Source organism: Typopeltis vanoorti, chromosome 15 (genome assembly GCF_054136105.1).
Source record: "Typopeltis vanoorti isolate ZY-2024b chromosome 15, IOZ_Tvanoo_1.0, whole genome shotgun sequence".
Lineage (NCBI taxonomy): Eukaryota > Metazoa > Arthropoda > Arachnida > Uropygi > Thelyphonidae > Typopeltis > Typopeltis vanoorti.
Window position 1 is genome coordinate 119,618,008 of NC_143563.1, and position 18,011 is coordinate 119,636,018.

Below are 18,011 nucleotides of genomic sequence, written 5' to 3' on the forward strand. Positions count from 1 at the left end.
GAACCAAAATTTAAAAATAAATCATATTTTTTGTTTACATGAATATATAAATTCAAATAAAACAGATATTTAATTTTAATTAATATTTTAAAGTAATGTATTAAGTTTAATTAATTAATTAATTAATTCTTAATTAATTCATTAATTTATTTTTTTAATTAATTAGGGGTTACTTGATAATGAAAATTTAAGAAGGGATACGCGGATATATGAAGTTTGAGAAATACTGCTCTAGAGCCTCAAAAAATTCTGCCATTTCTACCTTAGTAGAACCTTCTGTGGGACCATAGGCACAAATAAGTCTCATTGTCCAGTTCCCCATTCTGATATTTGCCCACATCACTCTACTTAAGACTATCTGCCATTCAAGAAGATTAGGCTCGTATTTAGTGTTGAATACAATGGCTACTCCTTCTTTTCCTTGATTGTGATTGCCTGAATATAGCATCTTGTATTTATTGCTCAGAAAGATCTCACCAGTTTTTGTCTTTTTTGTTTCAGTCATCCCTATTATGTCGATCTGGTACTTATCTAATTCCTCAGCGAGCTCCATTTCTTTGCCATTCAGGCTTCTATGTTGATAGTACTGATCTTTAACTCTGGTGATGTTGAGTTGGGGTGTGTTTTCAGATTTGTTCCAGTAGCTGACTTTTCACTGTTCGCGAATTTATTAAATTTAATTTATTAAAATTCTTTAATTTTAATAAAATTAAAGAATTTTATTGTGAACAAATTAAAGAAACTGCTCAAAAGAGTGACCGCCAACATTAATGCAGGCTTCACACCTTCAAGTAGTGATTGGCGTACATTGGCGAAAACACCAAGCATTTCTCATACAGTGGCAGCTGGAATTGAAATCGTGGCAATAAGGTCCTCAGTGGAATTGATGGGGGCTGTTGTAGATCAGGCTTTTCATATGGCCCCATAGGTAAAAGTCCAGACATGAGAGATCGTGGTGGCCAAGCGATGGGACCACTTCGACCAATCCATCGTCCTGGAAATGTTGCATCCAAGGCGTTCTGCACATCCACGCTGAAATGGGGTGGTGCTCCGTTGTGTTGGAACCACATACGTGTTTGAATGGTTGCTGAAACAGGGTTTAGTAATTCTGTCAAGACCTCTTGTAAAAATACGAGGTACGTTCTCCTATTCAGTCGTGCTGGCAGAAGGTATGGGCCAATCAAATGGTCATGTAGGATTCCAGGCCAAACATTTATGGAGAAACACCACTGGTACGAATGTGGATGTGTGGTGTGCGGATTTCTGCTAGCCCACACATGATAATTGTGGGTGTTAAAAATGCCCCTACGTGTAAAGGTGCATTTGTCAGTGAATAAGACACGTGCATCAAAGTCCAGCTACAGGAACCACTATGCAAAATCCACATGAGGCCAGTAATCTGCAGGGGTCAAGGCATACACCCTCTGTGTATGGTAGGGTGTAATCGTTCCTCTCATAGAACTCACTACACAGTCGATTGGGGCACACGTATGGCATGGGAAATTGCTCGCGTGCTACATTCAGGACGATCTGCAACCCTACATAGAATTTCCTCTGTAACATGTGGTGTTCTCACACTCCTTGCACGCCCTGTATCCTACTGACAAAGAAGCCCATTTCACACAGATACCAGTGCAATCGCTGAAAGGTTGTACGATCAGGCATGCGCCTAGTCAGAAAGCACCCTCAGTACAGTCTTTGGGCTTCCCTCGCATTCCCGTCCACAGCGCCATAAATGAAATGCATGTCAGCTTTCTCCTGATTTGTGAAAGAATTCATCCTTTTTGCACTACACAGTAGAAATAATGATGACTGCAAAAACCAGTGCTTATAAGTGTTCACTGGAAAGCGCCCTCTAGTGCTTTACCACTTGAGTTCGAACCATGCATTGTATGACGAAAAGTGCTTGTTTAGGTGTGTTCTATCACCCTTTAAAGTTTGGCCCAAGAGTTCTGAATCCCCCTGTATATAAAATATATACATATTTTATATGAAACATATATATTAATATAAGAGATATATTAATATATTTCACATATTACGTTTTCACAGCTATTGTACATGTTTTAAGGAAAATAACTTATGACTATATAGCCAAATGTTAAAAAATAGAAAATAAATATTTTCAAAGGCACAACTAGTTTCCTCATTCTAGTAGACCTCATCAGGTGCATAATACATAAAGTAAAAAAAAAAAGTTACATAAAAAGCATTACTTGGGTACATCACCAAAGTAGAGAAATATGAAGAATTTTGCCCATTCTTCATGTTCATGGTCTTATGAGTGTTGCTAATATCCTTCGATTTCAACAGCCACATTTCAAACTTCCAGAGGTCATCCCAGTTGCCACAATTATAGTGTCATATGGCATGAGGATGAGATTAGCTGAGCAGAGGATGAACTACAGAGAAGGACACTTGAATAAGATTGTGATCAGAGTTGCAAAAGATAGAGCTGGAGGAAGAGTTGGTTATGAAAAGGTCAAGAATGTTAGTAGAATGATGAGGACTGTCTGCTATTCCAGTTGGCAAATTGACTATTTGTGTTAAGTCATGACTGATGGCAAATGATTCAGCTTCCCTACCAGCTTGATCTGTGAAGTTGGAATAGGAAAGTAAGTTTGTGTCCACAATGAGGATGATCTCACAATTTGGATAATTAGATTATAAGAAATCAATTTTTAGTCATAGGTAGTCAAAAAAGGCAGTAGCATTTTCGAGTTAAGAGAGCAGTAAAGGCAGCAAATGAAGGCTGTAAAGCAAGGTAAGGATATCTTTCGATTACAGATCGAAAAGTGGGGATTCTAAGTTGGATACCCTTTGACAGGGGATGTCAGATTTCACAAAAGCACAAGTTCTGCCCTTTTTGTGAAATACATTGTGTACGATGTAGCTGGGATAGTTGGTGTGGGCTGTGGTCATGGAGGATGCACACTGAGGTTCTATTAAGAAAAAAGAGATCAGGTTTTGATGTCTGTAATTGGTGATGTATGCCACTAATGTTTCTATTAATGCCTTGAATGTTGTTGAAATGAATATAGAAGAGTTTTTTTATTGGAAAAAGTTTTGGTATTATTTTGGGTAAGCTGGGGTGTATTTTTATTATTTGTTCCATTTTTTTTTGTTATATTTTTCATATTTTTAAATTTTTTTATTATTATTATTTTTTTTTTTTGCATCTGCAGTGAAATCTCTAGTATTTTTATAATTGACTTTCATGAGAAGGGTGGGTGATTCAGAAAACAAATAGAATGGGGCATGCAGCCAGGGTGAGGGACTTGCGCACCTAACTCACACACAGGGAGTGTCCAGACTCCAGTCCAAGTGTGGCCTCAGACAATACCCCCTTTATACCACTGATGCAGTCTCCCTCCAGGTGGGCAGGGTAAATGGCAGGAGGATTATTCACCAGTTGCTTGAGAAGCTTCCAACAGATATGTTATCATCAGGTTCAGTCCTGTGCACTATCTGGCAGCCAGCTTGACGAAAACTGTTTTACTATTGTACCCTCAAATGGAGCAGAAACTGGCTCCCTAACTGAAAACAATAACAGTGTAATGAGAATGCTGAGCAAGGCCATCACCCTTCATGAGAAGGGTGGGTGATTCAGAAAACAAATAGAATGGGGCATGCAGCCAGGGTGAGGGACTTGCGCACCTAACTCACACACAGGGAGTGTCCAGACTCCAGTCCAAGTGTGGCCTCAGACAATATCCCCTTTATACCACTGATGCAGTCTCCCTCCAGGTGGGCAGGGTAAATGGCAGGAGGATTATTCACCAGTTGCTTGAGAAGCTTCCAACAGATATGTTATCATCAGGTTCAGTCCTGTGCACTATCTGGCAGCCAGCTTGACGAAAACTGTTTTACTATTGTACCCTCAAATAGAGCAGAAATTGGCTCCCTAACTGAAAACAATAACAGTGTAATGAGAATGCCGAGCAAGGCCATCACCCAAACTGCATGTGAGAAGAGAAATGGGGAAAAAAAACCAGAGGTCCTATTCTAGAGGTAAAACATGGGAGAAGCCATTTCATACCTCCAAAAAGCAGGATGGTGGTATTTCACTGGGTGATAAAAGACATCTACAATCTAGAGATCTAGTTGGCATTTCCTCACAACCAGGGATGATATGCATTTAAGGAAGCTATACTATCCCTGCCTCAGCTCCATCTGTGGAAATAGGCCAATACCATGGGAAGCTGCGGATGACTTGATTGGGAGAGGTTTAATATTGCACCAGCCTATAGTGGCCCAAATTTGATGATTATCTGATCACAGGGGGCTGCTGCCAACGAATTTATTAAAGAAGTTTTATTTCCAGAGATCTACACTGCAGCATTCAATTTTGATGATAATAATAATTTGTAGAAAAATCACAAAAACACTTCCAATTTTATTTGCCAGTTCAAACAATAAACAAAAGAAAACACAAACTATAAGGGAGGTTCCATAAGTTTATGGCCTGACTAACTTTTAGAGGTATTAGAAAGAAAGAAACTAATTCACTTTTCAACATAATCACCCTTTACTTCAACACACTTTTCACATCTTTGAATTAACATTTCCATGCCCTTGGAAAAATAGTCTGTACTTTTGTCTGCAAAACGGCCTAAAACTGCATCCTTCACCTCACTGTCATCTGCAAATTTTCTTCCTCAGAGGTCTTTCAGTAGTCGCTGGGTGCTAGATCTGGACAGAAGGGTGGGTGTTCAATCTTCTGGAATCCACAGTCCTTCACTGCAGCCTTTGCAACAATAGCTGTATGAACTGGAGCATTGTCATGAAGCAGGCAAACACCATTACTCAGCATTCCTTGTCTCTTCTCCTTGATGGCATCGCACAGTTTGTGCAGGAGTGAAGCATAATATTACACATTCACTGTGGTATTCCTTTCCTTGAATATATATATAAAATGGAAAGATAACTGATCGCTAAAAAGCAAGAATCTACTACCATGTTTCTCGAATAACTGGAAGTGATAGACTTTACTGAAAGTTACATAAATACAAGTTTAATAGAACAATAGCAGATAGAATAAAAGAGAAAGTGGGATTGGTTATACAACATTCATAATGGACAGCAACTCAATACTGACCAAGAGATGCTGTTTTTTAAATTTAAATTTAGACAAGGTGGGAATGAAGAGGTCATTTCAGAAAAATGCTATTCAAGAATATACCAATAGAAGAGACAGAAAAAGAGCAAAAATAAATTGTATATGAGAAAAAGAGCAGTGGGAAGAGACAAACAGTCAAATAACTAAATAATAATCTCTTAACACCAATAATTTTTAGAGGTTTGTTGTTTGTTTTAATTTTTTCATAGGGCATTAACACCTGCAGCTATTAATGTTCCCTGTCAAGAGACATCTATAAGTAAATAAGTTAAAAATTGTATATCTGATGTATGTAAATATAATTAAAAATAGTACATTAAATATACAGTTTTAAAATATTATATATACTTGTATAAAGATTAATTTTTTGTAAATATTTAAAAACATTGGATAAGTAAAATGTGTGAAAAAAATCAGAGTGTATACATCTCATGTACATTACTTCTTCTTCTGTAGTTCTTAACAGGCCCTTAAGTGCCCAAAATGTTTCAACGTATCCGTGGATTTTGTGACCATGATTCAAAAATAAGGTGATTAATCCTACACGTATAAATATACCTTGTATGTAAATCCTGTGTGTTCTCCTGGGCAGTTTGCCTGCATGGGGGATGATAACCCTGAGTTTCTTGGAGAAAAACCTTTCTATCTCTAAATAACAACAGCTAACTCACCTTCAGTTGAAAAGGCATAAAGAAAAAGCCATGATATTGCATCCTAAATGGGATTCAATCCTTTTAAACTAAGGTTCATCAAGTCAAATGGACTAAGCTATGGAGACTCTATATAGATTACTAAAAAAAATAAAATAAAATAAAGACTATTGCTCATTAATATAGTGAAGGCAGTTGAATAATGGTCAATATGTATAATATACAGGCATAACTCCACAACAGAAAGGAGTATTTAGAATGAATGGTCTAGATGGACCTGAACAAGAAAATTCTCTCTGTGAACCCATGCAGACTAGAATGCAACAGTTAATTACACGTTTAATCTCATACAGCTTACTGTTATTTCTCTATTTTGTAATATCTGCCTCTAAATTATTAAATTTTGTCGTATAAACCTGAATTCCATGTAGAGAACACAAAAAATGATGGTATCCTAGGGACCAATCTGACCTACTAGAAGCTAGAGTCTCTTTTCCATTTCATAACAATGTGGATTGCAATCCAACCTAGATAGGTCTCTTCTGGGTGTGCCCACCACTGGTGAGACAACACTATAGGTCAAAACTGTTCTGGGTGATGGCCATATCCATAGCATTACACACACAAACACACACCCAAAACGATGTGTGCTTTGCATTATTATTATTATGAGAGACCTTGAGGGAGTCAGGGACTAACTGAGAGAGGCCACATACTACATGCTCCAGCTTGCATACTTCTTCTTGAATTCATTCATCCTGCGTGCACATACAACATCCAATGGAAATCCATTCCAATCACAGACCACCGTATGAGAGAAAAATCTAGCCCTTGTCCCCTTCTTAGTGATATTCATTCTTAGCTTCCAAGAATGCCCTCTTGTTCTTTTCCCCACCCTCCATAAATTGAAAAATCCCGTCAATTGAAATCTAGTATGATCCTTTCAGAAGTTTGTAAGTCTCAATCATATCACCCCCTCTTTCTGCTGTTTGCTAGTGTCTGCAGTCAACAAATTCTCAATCTGTCTTCATAATCAGTATTCCACAATCCTGATATCATAAACCATAAGACCAGACCTACAAACAATAGTCCAAGTGAAGTCTTATCAAGGCCTTGTAAAGAGCCAAAATGACACCCATATTTTTACATGTGAATGTTAACATTCGTTACAGCATTGCAATTATCTTTTGAGTTGTATTTGCAATCTTTGCTACATGGACCCTTAACTTCAACTTGCTATGTACTAAAACTCCAAGATCCCTAGCCTGATCCGTTTCTTCTAGCGTAATCCCACCTATATAATACAACATTGGATATATAATCAAGCCAAAGTGAGTGACTTTACATTTACTGACATTGAAGTGACCCATTTTCCCATGCCCACAATGCCAGCTTATTCAAATCAATCTGCAAATACTGAATATCAGCAGCATTCCTGAATACCCTACCGATCTTTGCATCATCAACAGCAAATAGCTGTATGTCGTTTGTGAAATCCTTCCCGATATCATTAATATACAGATTGAATAACAGTGGAGCAAGGACTGATACTTGTGGTACACCACAAGTTACCATAAATTTTGCAGACTCACATCACGGTTATATCAATTTTTGATATCTCTTATTCAACCATCCTCTTAAGCATGCTAATATTTTATTATCCAAACCCATACTCTCCAATTTATGCAACAGTCTTCCATGCTGTATTCTATCAAAAGCCAAATCCAAAAGTATCATGGTGTATCCATTCCACTTGTTTAACTCAGTGGTAACATCACTATAGAATATGAGCAAGTTGATAAACCATGTTCCTTTAGTAAGCCCATGCTATTCATTGCAAAGTAAAGATTCACTGTCAACCCATTTCTGAATGCGAGTCCAACCAATTTTTCCAAAATCTTCACAAACACTCTTGAGATACTGACTGGTCGATAGTTGGATACATTGGTCTTTGCACCACCCTTCTGCAATGGCATTACCATACACTTTCCTTTCCTGCAGAATCTTCCCTGTTTTCAGACTCAAAATTATATAACCTGGCCAAAGGAATAGCCAGTTCAGCTCAACACTCTTTTAGCACCTGTGCTGATATCCCACCAGTCCCCATTTTTTAATTCTTTCAGTTTGTGCAACAGCTCTAATTCCTCCTCTTCACACCTGAGCTTCTTCAGAACAGGTAATAGCACTGAACTCAATGTTGCATACACCAGGTCAAAAGCTTTTAGCAAAATGCACACTCATTAGTTGAACAACCTCTTCTTCATCTGTCACCAATACACACCATCTACATTCAGAAGAGTTATTCTTTCATATTCATTCTTTCTTTCACTTGCAGCAACATCGATAGAATTTTTGTGGGTTGTCTTTAGCTCCCAGAGCCAGTTACTTTTCATATTTAGACACTATAATCAAATCTAACACTCTTTGACCTCGAGTTCCCTCTGTCACATGTTGCTTGAAAAAGTTGTCCCCCAACAGCTCAATAAATTCAGTTTCATTCCTCTCATAAGATTTTACTGCTATCCAATTAATATTTGGATAATTAAAGTCTTCCATTATGATTACTCTTTTCACTTTTGTCTGTATTCTGTGATCCACTGCTTCATCACTAGTAATCAATTACCAAGTCTGTAACGACACTCCACTATGTAACTGATTTTGTTTGATTCCATCTCACACCAGATGGCTTCAAATTCACTGCCACATGAAATACTGTTACAGTAGTACAATCATAGTTCTCAACACTAACCGGATTCAAGTCATTCAATACCATCAGCAACACACCCCCCTCCTCTCCTGTCTATCCTTCCTAAAAATACTACCCTTTACACTCGATACTAGGCAGTCTGATTCTGATAACCAGGTCTCATTAATCCTACAATCTGAAGTCTCAACATCTTGACCAAGGCAACATATTCTACCCATTTGTTTCTGATACTCCTAACATTTGTATGTAGACATAAGTTACCTGCATGGTCTTTTGTATACGTTTGTCTGCAGTCTGCATGACACAGTTGGACAACTTACAGATCTCTATTCTTTTCTAGTGCCTTATACATGTAAACATCTTTGCACAAGTTTGATGGGTCCAAACTGGATGACCACAAAGTTGAAATCATTCTCTCCTCATTATCATTTTCATGATAATGCCCATTCCCATCATGAGCACAATTATATAACACTGTTGCTCTTACACTGATATTCTCACCATTCCTCTTCTTAACCATACACTTGGATAAAGTGTATGCAAACAAGAATATAATTTCATGGCATCTTTAATTTAATGGATGGTAATTTGTTCACATCTTGGTATCCTTTCCTGGTTTAGGAAAATTGATAATTACCTTTTGCTAGAATTCCACAAATTTATTCTCACAGAAATTCTGCAGGATGCACTGGTCAGTGATCCATGGAAAATGGTAACAGGTGTTTAACCATTCCATAACAGATATCATGTGACCTAAAATGGTTTGCTGTCATTGATGCATTGCATCAATGACAGCAAATACAGTTTTTCGTTCTGCATGTTATAATATTCCAGATCATTTGAAGTAACAGAATTTGATGTCTTTCTGCTTTGCTTTTTCGTGGAAAATAGTTGGAGGAAGATAAACAACACTGCCAATGTTTTGGCAAAACTCTCCCTCTGAGTATATCTGCAACTGTATTTGAATGATCACTTATGCCAATTCTGTTTCATAATCAAGTGTAGATGAAATATCTGCTCTTTACTTTCTGGATTTTTTTCTAGACCTCTTTGCCATTTGTTGATCTTATGGTAGAAGAAGCGAAATGAATCTATTAATCCTTTTGGTTTTTTGATGGCAAAAGTATCATGAACAGTGCAAGTGTGTTAGAAAGCAATTAATTTCTGTGTTGTGGTGTATACTGCAAGCTTTATTCTGGACTTCCTTGGCTGCTATAGATTATGAAACCCATCATCATTTTGGAGAAAGGTGAAAATCAACTTGATTTTTTTGGTACTACAGTTGTAGCAGCTTATATTACACATACTGCTACATGACTGACTGTTCCATTAACAAGAGAACAGCTGTTTGCAGAATCAAATTCTGCTAGGGATGATCATCTTGAGCTATCAAGATGATCATCCCTAGCATTTGTCAAGGTTATCTTCCAATAACCTTGATCAATCTTCCATTCTATCTGTAATGGAATAAACTGTTGCCTATGTAGGAGAGATAATGGATATCACAGGAAAATTATCAATACCACAGATGTCATCTCCTACTTCCCACGTAAACACTGGGAAGAGAAATTCTGAACAAACTGTTAGGTTGACAGCAGTGAATGCTGTGGAAGGAATTGCTTTCATTGTTTAGGAAGGATAGGTTACTACTTTCGAGCATGCAAAGTACAAATTTTTCTCTAAAGTAAGGATGAGAACTAATACAAAGTGTGTTGTGGTAATTTAAATCCCAATTTAAGGATGCCACAACATGAAGTGATCAAAACAAATTCTGGTAAATACTCTGCACTAGGTGCTAAGAAAGTGCAGGATAGTGTAAAAAGATCCTACTAAATGAAAACTGCCTGCATCACTGCTTTTATCCTGACATCACTGATTATTTATATCTTCATACTGTTTCAGGATACAAGAGAATAGAGATGATTTGAAATTGGAAGTGATCATCACTTAATTTTAAGTAGGATAAAAATGAATCTCACATTGAAAAGACCAATAAGACCAATATGTAAGAAAGTTTTGAAAAGAATTCAAGTTGAGCAGTTTGTATGATAGAGTCTACAGTTTATCTGTAGACTCGATTATACAAACATTATTTAAAAAATTAAACAGATTGAAAACAAGAACCAAACTTTGGAGTCTCAGAGGCTTGGTTACTAGAGTCCTATTTATAATTAACTCTTAGACCATCATATTCTTGGGATTTTTAGTAATCAAGGATCTTAGCTCTAATATAACAAACATTTGTGTTAATTATTGATTATGCCACCAATGCTGTATTAAAATTATTTATATGAATTTGTTCTCTGATGATGTTATAAGTACAATAAAGCTTTGATGTCATTTTTTTCACTAGAGGTCAGGTCAGTAGAATAACTGTTGATCAAGTCACTGTTACTTTGACATACTGTTTGATATGTAATATAGCTTGCCTTTGTATATGGTGTATACTCCAGATGAAGACTTTAATATGAAGGTCAAAATGTTGGGAAATTAAAGTAATTATTCCTAACATGGTTGTAGTCTCCATAATTTAATGAAATGAATGCTGATCACTGTGTAACACTAAAGGGGAAAAAAAAAAGAAATAGGCTGAAGACAGAGATGTCTTCAACCTCAAATATGCTGAATTTCTCAAGACATCTTTAACATCATAAGAAAACTATGTGATGTACTTGACCAGAACTAGTTGAATGATGTAACCTGTAGGTATATGTGTGTGTGGGAGGTTGCTTTTAAGACATTTATTACTATCTATAATAAATACTCTACTATAAGCTACTACTATTAGTTTTAAAGTTTTTTTTTCTTCTTTCCAGTATCAAATTTGCAGGGTATATACTGATGACTGTGTACCTAATAAATCGGGAAGACTAATAACATTTCACCTATAACCAGAGTTAGTGTGTAAGTTGGAAATCTTGTAACATGAGTAGTCAATATTTACTGTAGTACTTGCTTATAATCATTGCAGTTATTACTCTTGATCCAAATGCAGTAGTCTATGATGGCAACACTATTCTAAAGATGAAAGTTTTTCACAATGGTAATGATGCAGCTATTCACTAGACCAAAAAAGATTAGAGATTGGTTTGGAAAGCAGAACACTGGGTATCCAAATGCCTTGTTCAAGATCTATCTTTGACCTGAATCTTATCAAACACGAATGCCATATTCTAAAAAACAGAATGACAAACTTTGGTGCTCCCTAGCATCCAACTGTATGAATTTGAAGCACACTGTTACTATGTGCATTACAAAACTCATTACTGACCATATTCTCAAAGGGTTTTTTTTTTTTTTTTTTTTTTTGTACATACATAGCATAATGAGGAACAAATGATAACACATATTCAACTCATACCTGATCTACTGGCGAAAATGTAACACACCAAATTCCTTTCCTATGACCTCGTAAAGTTCCCAGAAGGGACAAATTCACTGCACTCCAAATCTGTTTAGAAAAATAATACACATATAAAACTATTGCATGATCAAACTGATATGTTTACATGTTATATTACTTATACAGTAAACCCTTGCTGAACGTCATTAATACATTGCGTGCACAGCAAAATCGCGTTTGCAAAGTTAACTTTCTATGGAAAAAAATGTGTTAGGTATAGTTCAAATTAAGAAAGTATGCATGTATAATTTAAACTAACCTAAATATAGGGGTGCTTAAGGGTCAAAGCTGTATAACTGAGAGGAGACCTCCACATAGCCTTTAAAGGAATGCGGAGAACCGACCAGGGCTTCTGACCTAATGTCCAATCCTCACCTTCTCGTGGTGCACCCTGTTGGGTATCTACTTTGATACTGAACGAAAGAGGATGGGCTGGCAATTTGGGATTTAGCCGACCAAATTGTATTCTTATTGGTTAAACCAAAATAAAAAATGATGGTACAACATGACAAAATTTCATGCCGGCTGGGGTTTCGCCCGGTTAAACAAGGCCCCCGTTGTTTTCGCCAGGGAACCAGGGCGAACAGCGAAAAGTCAGCTACTGGAACAAATCTGAAAACAAACCCCAACTCAACATCACCAGAGTTGAAGATCGGTACTATCAATGTAAGAAGCCTGAATGGCAAAGAAATGGAGCTAGCTGAGGAATTAGATAAGTACCAGATCGACATAATAGGGGTGACTGAAACAAAAAAGACCAAAACTGGTGAGATCTTTCTGAGCAATAAATACAAAATGTTATATTCAGGCAATGACAATCATGGAAAAGAAGGAGTAGCCATAGTATTCAACACAAAATATGAGGCTAATCTTCTTGAATGGCAGTCAGTCTCAAGTAGAGTAATGTGGGCAGAACTGGACAATGAGACTTATTTGTGCCTATGGTCTCACAGAAGGTTCTACTAAGGTAGAAGTGAAGGAATTTTTTGAGGCTTTAGAAAAAGCAACTGACACAATGAAAAAGGAAAAGTTGGTCCTTGTTGGGGATCTAAATAGCAGAGTAGGAAATGATTGTGAGACATACAAAAATATTTTGGGAAAATTTGGAGAAAAGAGCAAAGCTAATAATAATGGCAAATATCTGTTGGATTTCTGCTCAGGACATGGACTGGTTATTACTAACACCATGTTCCAACATAAAAATGTGCACAAATTCACATGGAGAGAAGAGGCTAGGAATAAGAAAAGTCTCATTGACTATGTTATTGTTGATAGTGATGTTTTCTCCCTGGTGCAGGACACCAGAGTGTACAGAGGATTTGAAATTGGAAGTGATCACTATTTAGTCTTGAGCAGGATAAAATTGAATTTCATATTGAAAAGAATAATATGTAAGAAAGTTTTAAAGCGAATAAAAGTTGAGCAGCTCTCAGATGTGAACTGTAGACTAAAATACAGAAATATTATTGAAAAGAAAATGAAAGAGTTTGAGAACAGGAATCAAACCTTGGAGATTCAGTGGCAAACTCTGAAGGAAACATTGATTGATTCTGCCAGAGAGGCATGTGGTGAGGTTGTGTGCAAGGATAAAAAAATCAGAACTCCCTGGTGGACACAGGAAGTTAAAGAGGCAGTGAAGGAAAAGAAGAAAGCATATCAAAAGTTCCTGGCAAATAAATCAGCTTTTACTCTTACAGAATACAGAGACAAATGTAAGAAAGCTAAACAGTGTGTAAACCTAGCTAAACAAAATTCATGGGAGGACTTTGGCAAGAATATAGAAAATAAATATCAAGAAGGTGGCAAAATATTCTGGAGGTTGTTGAAGAAGCTTAGGAATGGAGGAAAGAGTGCTGTAAAAGGAATTAGAGATGATAAAGGTGAAATGAAAACAGGAGAAAAAGATATCCTTGAAGTATGGAGTAATTACTTTGAAAAACTGCTAAATGAAACAAGCAGTGATGACAACACAGTGATAAAAAACACTGACCAGGCATGCAGTCAGGAATACATATCCATACTTGAAGTAGAAAAAGCCATCAAAGGCTTAAAATGTGGAAAGGCAGCAGGAGTAGATGATATTCGACCAGAAATGCTGAAGTATGGTGGTATAAGAGTCTTACAGTGGCTGCACTGCATAGTTCAGAAAGCCTGGACAGAGGGACGAATTCCCGATGATTGGAGTAGAGCTCTCATAGTACCCATATATAAAAAGGGAAATAAAACTGAATGTGAGAATTACAGAGGTATTTCCCTACTGAGTGTTCCTGGCAAGATCTATGCAAGTATACTTGAGAAACGGTTGAGAAGAATTGTGGAAGAAAAGCTTGGTGAAGAACAAGCTGGATTCAGGCCAAATAGAGGCTGTCAGGATCAGATCTTCACTTTACGACAAATAGTCGAGAAAGCATGGGAATATAACAAAGATCTGTATTTAAGTTTTGTCGATTTGGAAAAGGCATATGACAAGGTGCCAAGAAAGAAGCTATTCAATACGCTGCAGTTATATGGTGTCAATGGGGCATTATATCAAGCAATACTTAGTCTTTATTTGAGTTGTGAGTCAGCAGTTAGAATTGAAGGAAGTACAGGAAGATGGTTTAATGTTAAATCTGGTGTGAGACAAGGATGTACATTATCCCCTCTGTTATTCATTATCTATATGGATCACATTATGAAGGAATGTGGTATTAAACCTGATATCAAAATTGGAGATGTTAATGTCAGCTCTTTGCTTTATGCTGATGATGTTATACTTCTAAATAAATCTGCTACAAGTCTGCAAGATTCTCTGACTAAATTGAATAGCTGTTGTAATAGATATGGTATGAAGGTCAGCAATAAAAAGACAAAGACAATGAAAATAGGCAGAATCATTGAAAATGTCAACTGTGTTGTGAATGGAGAACCTGTGGAACAAGTAAAACATTTCAGCTACTTAGGCACAATTTTTACTGAAGATGGTAAACTAAATATAGAAATAGACAACAGAATCAGCAAAGCTGGTATCGTGGGAAGTCAATTGAATAAATTCATATGGAATAAGAAAGAAATTAGTCAGAATACTAAATTAGCTGTATACAAGACTGTGTTCAAACCAATTTTAACTTATGGATCTGAGAGCTGGGTCAGAAGTAAAACACTTGACCAAAGACTAGAGACCGCAGATATGAGAGTTCTGAGAAAGATTAGAGGCCTGAACAGATGGCATCAATGGCAATATCATATTAAAAATGAGGATATTAGGAAAGAACTTGACATTGTCAACATCCAGGAATGCGTTAGCAGAGCTAATCTCAGATGGTATGGTCACTTAAATAGAATGGGAGAGGAAAGATTAGCAAAACAAGTGTTCTCTGCCAGGTTGGCAGGAAAACGACCCAGAGGAAGACCAAGGTATAGGTGGATAGATACGGTACAAAGTGCCTTAGACGATAGAAATATAAGATCTGATAATGTTGGAGTCTTGACAAGTAACAGACTGATTTGGAGGAAAATTGTAGATAGGAAGTTAGTAATGATGTAATTTTTTCATGTAGTACTGTCATATCCTGTACACCCCTTGAGGGTACATGGCAGGAATTTGATGATGATGATGGTGATGACTTTTTTATATTTGCTGTATAAAATTTTTATTTAAAATTATCATATACATTTTACTTTACTTATTTTTTTAAAATACTTATACAATAAATTTATTCTCAATAAACTGTGTGTACGTTACTTAATTTGCTGTTCTTATTCCAAAGACAGTATCACACTATGAACTAAGAATATATCAATAAATAATTATTTAGTTTTCTTTTCATATCTTTTTAATTTAAAATTTTTTATTATTATAGAATGACTACTGCCACCTATTGTTTTACAAAAAAAAAAAAAGAGCATTGGCCATTGTTAGTATCTCATATCATCACCATTGTCAGTTTCTTCTTTTACTATTTCTTATTTCATTTTTCTTTTTACTACTTTTATAAACAGGCAACTGTATTACTGTAAGAGTAAAAGCTGACTTATTTGCCAGGAACTTTTGATATGCTTTCTTCTTTTCCTTCACTGCCTCTTTAACTTCCTGTGTCCACCAGGGAGTTCTGATTTTTTTATCTTTGCACACAACCTCACCACATGCCTCTCTGGCAGAATCAATCAATGTTTCCTTCAGAGTTTGCCACTGAATCTCCAAGGTTTGATTCCTGTTCTCAAACTCTTTCATTTTCTTTTCAATAATATTCCTGTATTTTAGTCTACAGTTTACATCTGAGAGCTGCTCAACTTTTATTCGCTTTAAAACTTTCTTACATGTTATTCTTTTCAATATGAAATTCAATTTTATCCTGCTCAAGACTAAATAGTGATCACTTCCAATTTCAAATCCTCTGTACACTCTGGTGTCCTGCACCAGGGAGAAAACATCACTATCAACAATAACATAGTCAATGAGACTTTTCTTATTCCTAGCCTCTTCTTCTCTCCATGTGAATTTGTGCACATTTTTATGTTGGAACATGGTGTTAGTAATAACCAGTCCATGTCCTGAGCAGAAATCCAACAGATATTTGCCATTATTATTAGCTTTGCTCTTTTCTCCAGATTTTCCCAAAATATTTTTGTATGTCTCACAATCATTTCCTAGTCTATTATTTAGATCCCCAACAAGGACCAACTTTTCCTTTTTCATTGTGTCAGTTGCTTTTTCTAAAGCCTCAAAATATTCCTCCACTTCTACCTTAGTAGAATCTTCTGTGGGACCATAGGCACAAATAAGTCTCATTGTCCAGTTCCCCATTCTCATATTTGCCCACATTACTCTACTTGAGACTGACTGCCATTCAAGAAGATTAGCCTCGTATTTTGTGTTGAATACTATGGCTACTCCTTCTTTTCCTTGATTGTTATTGCCTGAATATAACATTTTGTATTTATTGCTCAGAAAGATCTCACCAGTTTTGGTCTTTTTTGTTTCAGTCACCCCTATTATGTCGATCTGGTACTTATCTAATTCCTCAGCTAGCTCCATTTCTTTGCCATTCAGGCTTCTTACGTTGATAGTACCGATCTTTAACTCTGGTGGTGTTGAGTTGGGGTTTGTTTTCAGATTTGTTCCAGTAGCTGACTTTTCGCTGTTCGCCCTGGTTCCCTGGCGAAAACAACGGGGGCCTTGTTTAACCGGGCGACGCCCCAGCCGGCATGAAATTTTGTCATGTTGTACCATCATTTTTTATTTTGGTTTAACCAATAAGAATACAATTTGGTCGGCTAAATCCCAAATTGCCAGCCCATCCTCGTTCGTTCAGTATCAAAGTAGATACCCAACAGGGTGCACCACGAGAAGGTGAGGATTGGACATTAGGTCAGAAGCCCTGGTCGGTTCTCCGCATTCCTTTAAAGGCTATGTGGAGGTCTCCTCTCAGTTATACAGCTTTGACCCTTAAGCACCCCATATAAAAAAGTTTGTATAGCAAATACCTTAATGTATACCAAATACTGTTATGGTTAAAAATATAAAATTCACTAAATAAGTGTATAATCAGTTGATTAGTAACTGCTATCATTATATACACAGTCTTGCATAAATACTGTTACAGCCACCTTGTGCTGCACACAGAATTGCATGAACCCATTTCCAATTGTAGCACTGTGTGCAGCCAATATTAGTGTGTTTATCAGTAGAGAGAGAGAGAGTAGTTGTCTAGCTGTATGGGTTAACATGCAGAGAAGAGAGAATCGTGAAGCCTTAAAAGCACTTCACAAGGTTGGAATACGGCCACCTGTTATTTTTAACAAGATAAAAACACCTGGGATATTTGTCTAACAAACTATTAACCATTATAACAATACAGAAAATGTATCTGACTGCCAAAGAACAAGTCGACTATGGTGCGTTAGGAAGCAACAGCTTGTGTGAGAGCACGCACCTGCCGTGATCTTGGAGTACCTGGGATCTGTATCTTCATCCGTTCATTCTGCTGACCTCAAATCCTATCCATAGCTTTGTTTATCACTGCACAACATTTCCCTTTTTCATTTGATAAACAGGTAGTGCAAAATCATTCTAAATTCAAGATACTCCATAAACAATGTTTTAAACTCTAACGTCTCCTTACTGCTCTTCAGAAAAGCAACGATAACCTT

The 18,011-nt window shown here is 36.7% G+C and overlaps 1 protein-coding gene across 4 annotated transcripts in view; it reads right to left on the reverse strand.

Annotated features, from left to right (window-relative positions):
• Window positions 1–18,011, reverse strand: part of LOC150099104 (transducin beta-like protein 3) — a 470,278-nt gene that overhangs the window by 216,080 nt on the left and 236,187 nt on the right. For all 4 annotated transcript variants that reach the window (XM_090405846.1, XM_090405845.1, XM_090405844.1 and 1 more), the window contains exon 13: window positions 11,838–11,927. In XM_090405846.1, coding sequence (XP_090261972.1) covers window positions 11,838–11,927 — 90 coding nt within the window. The remainder of the gene's footprint in view (window positions 1–11,837; window positions 11,928–18,011) is intronic.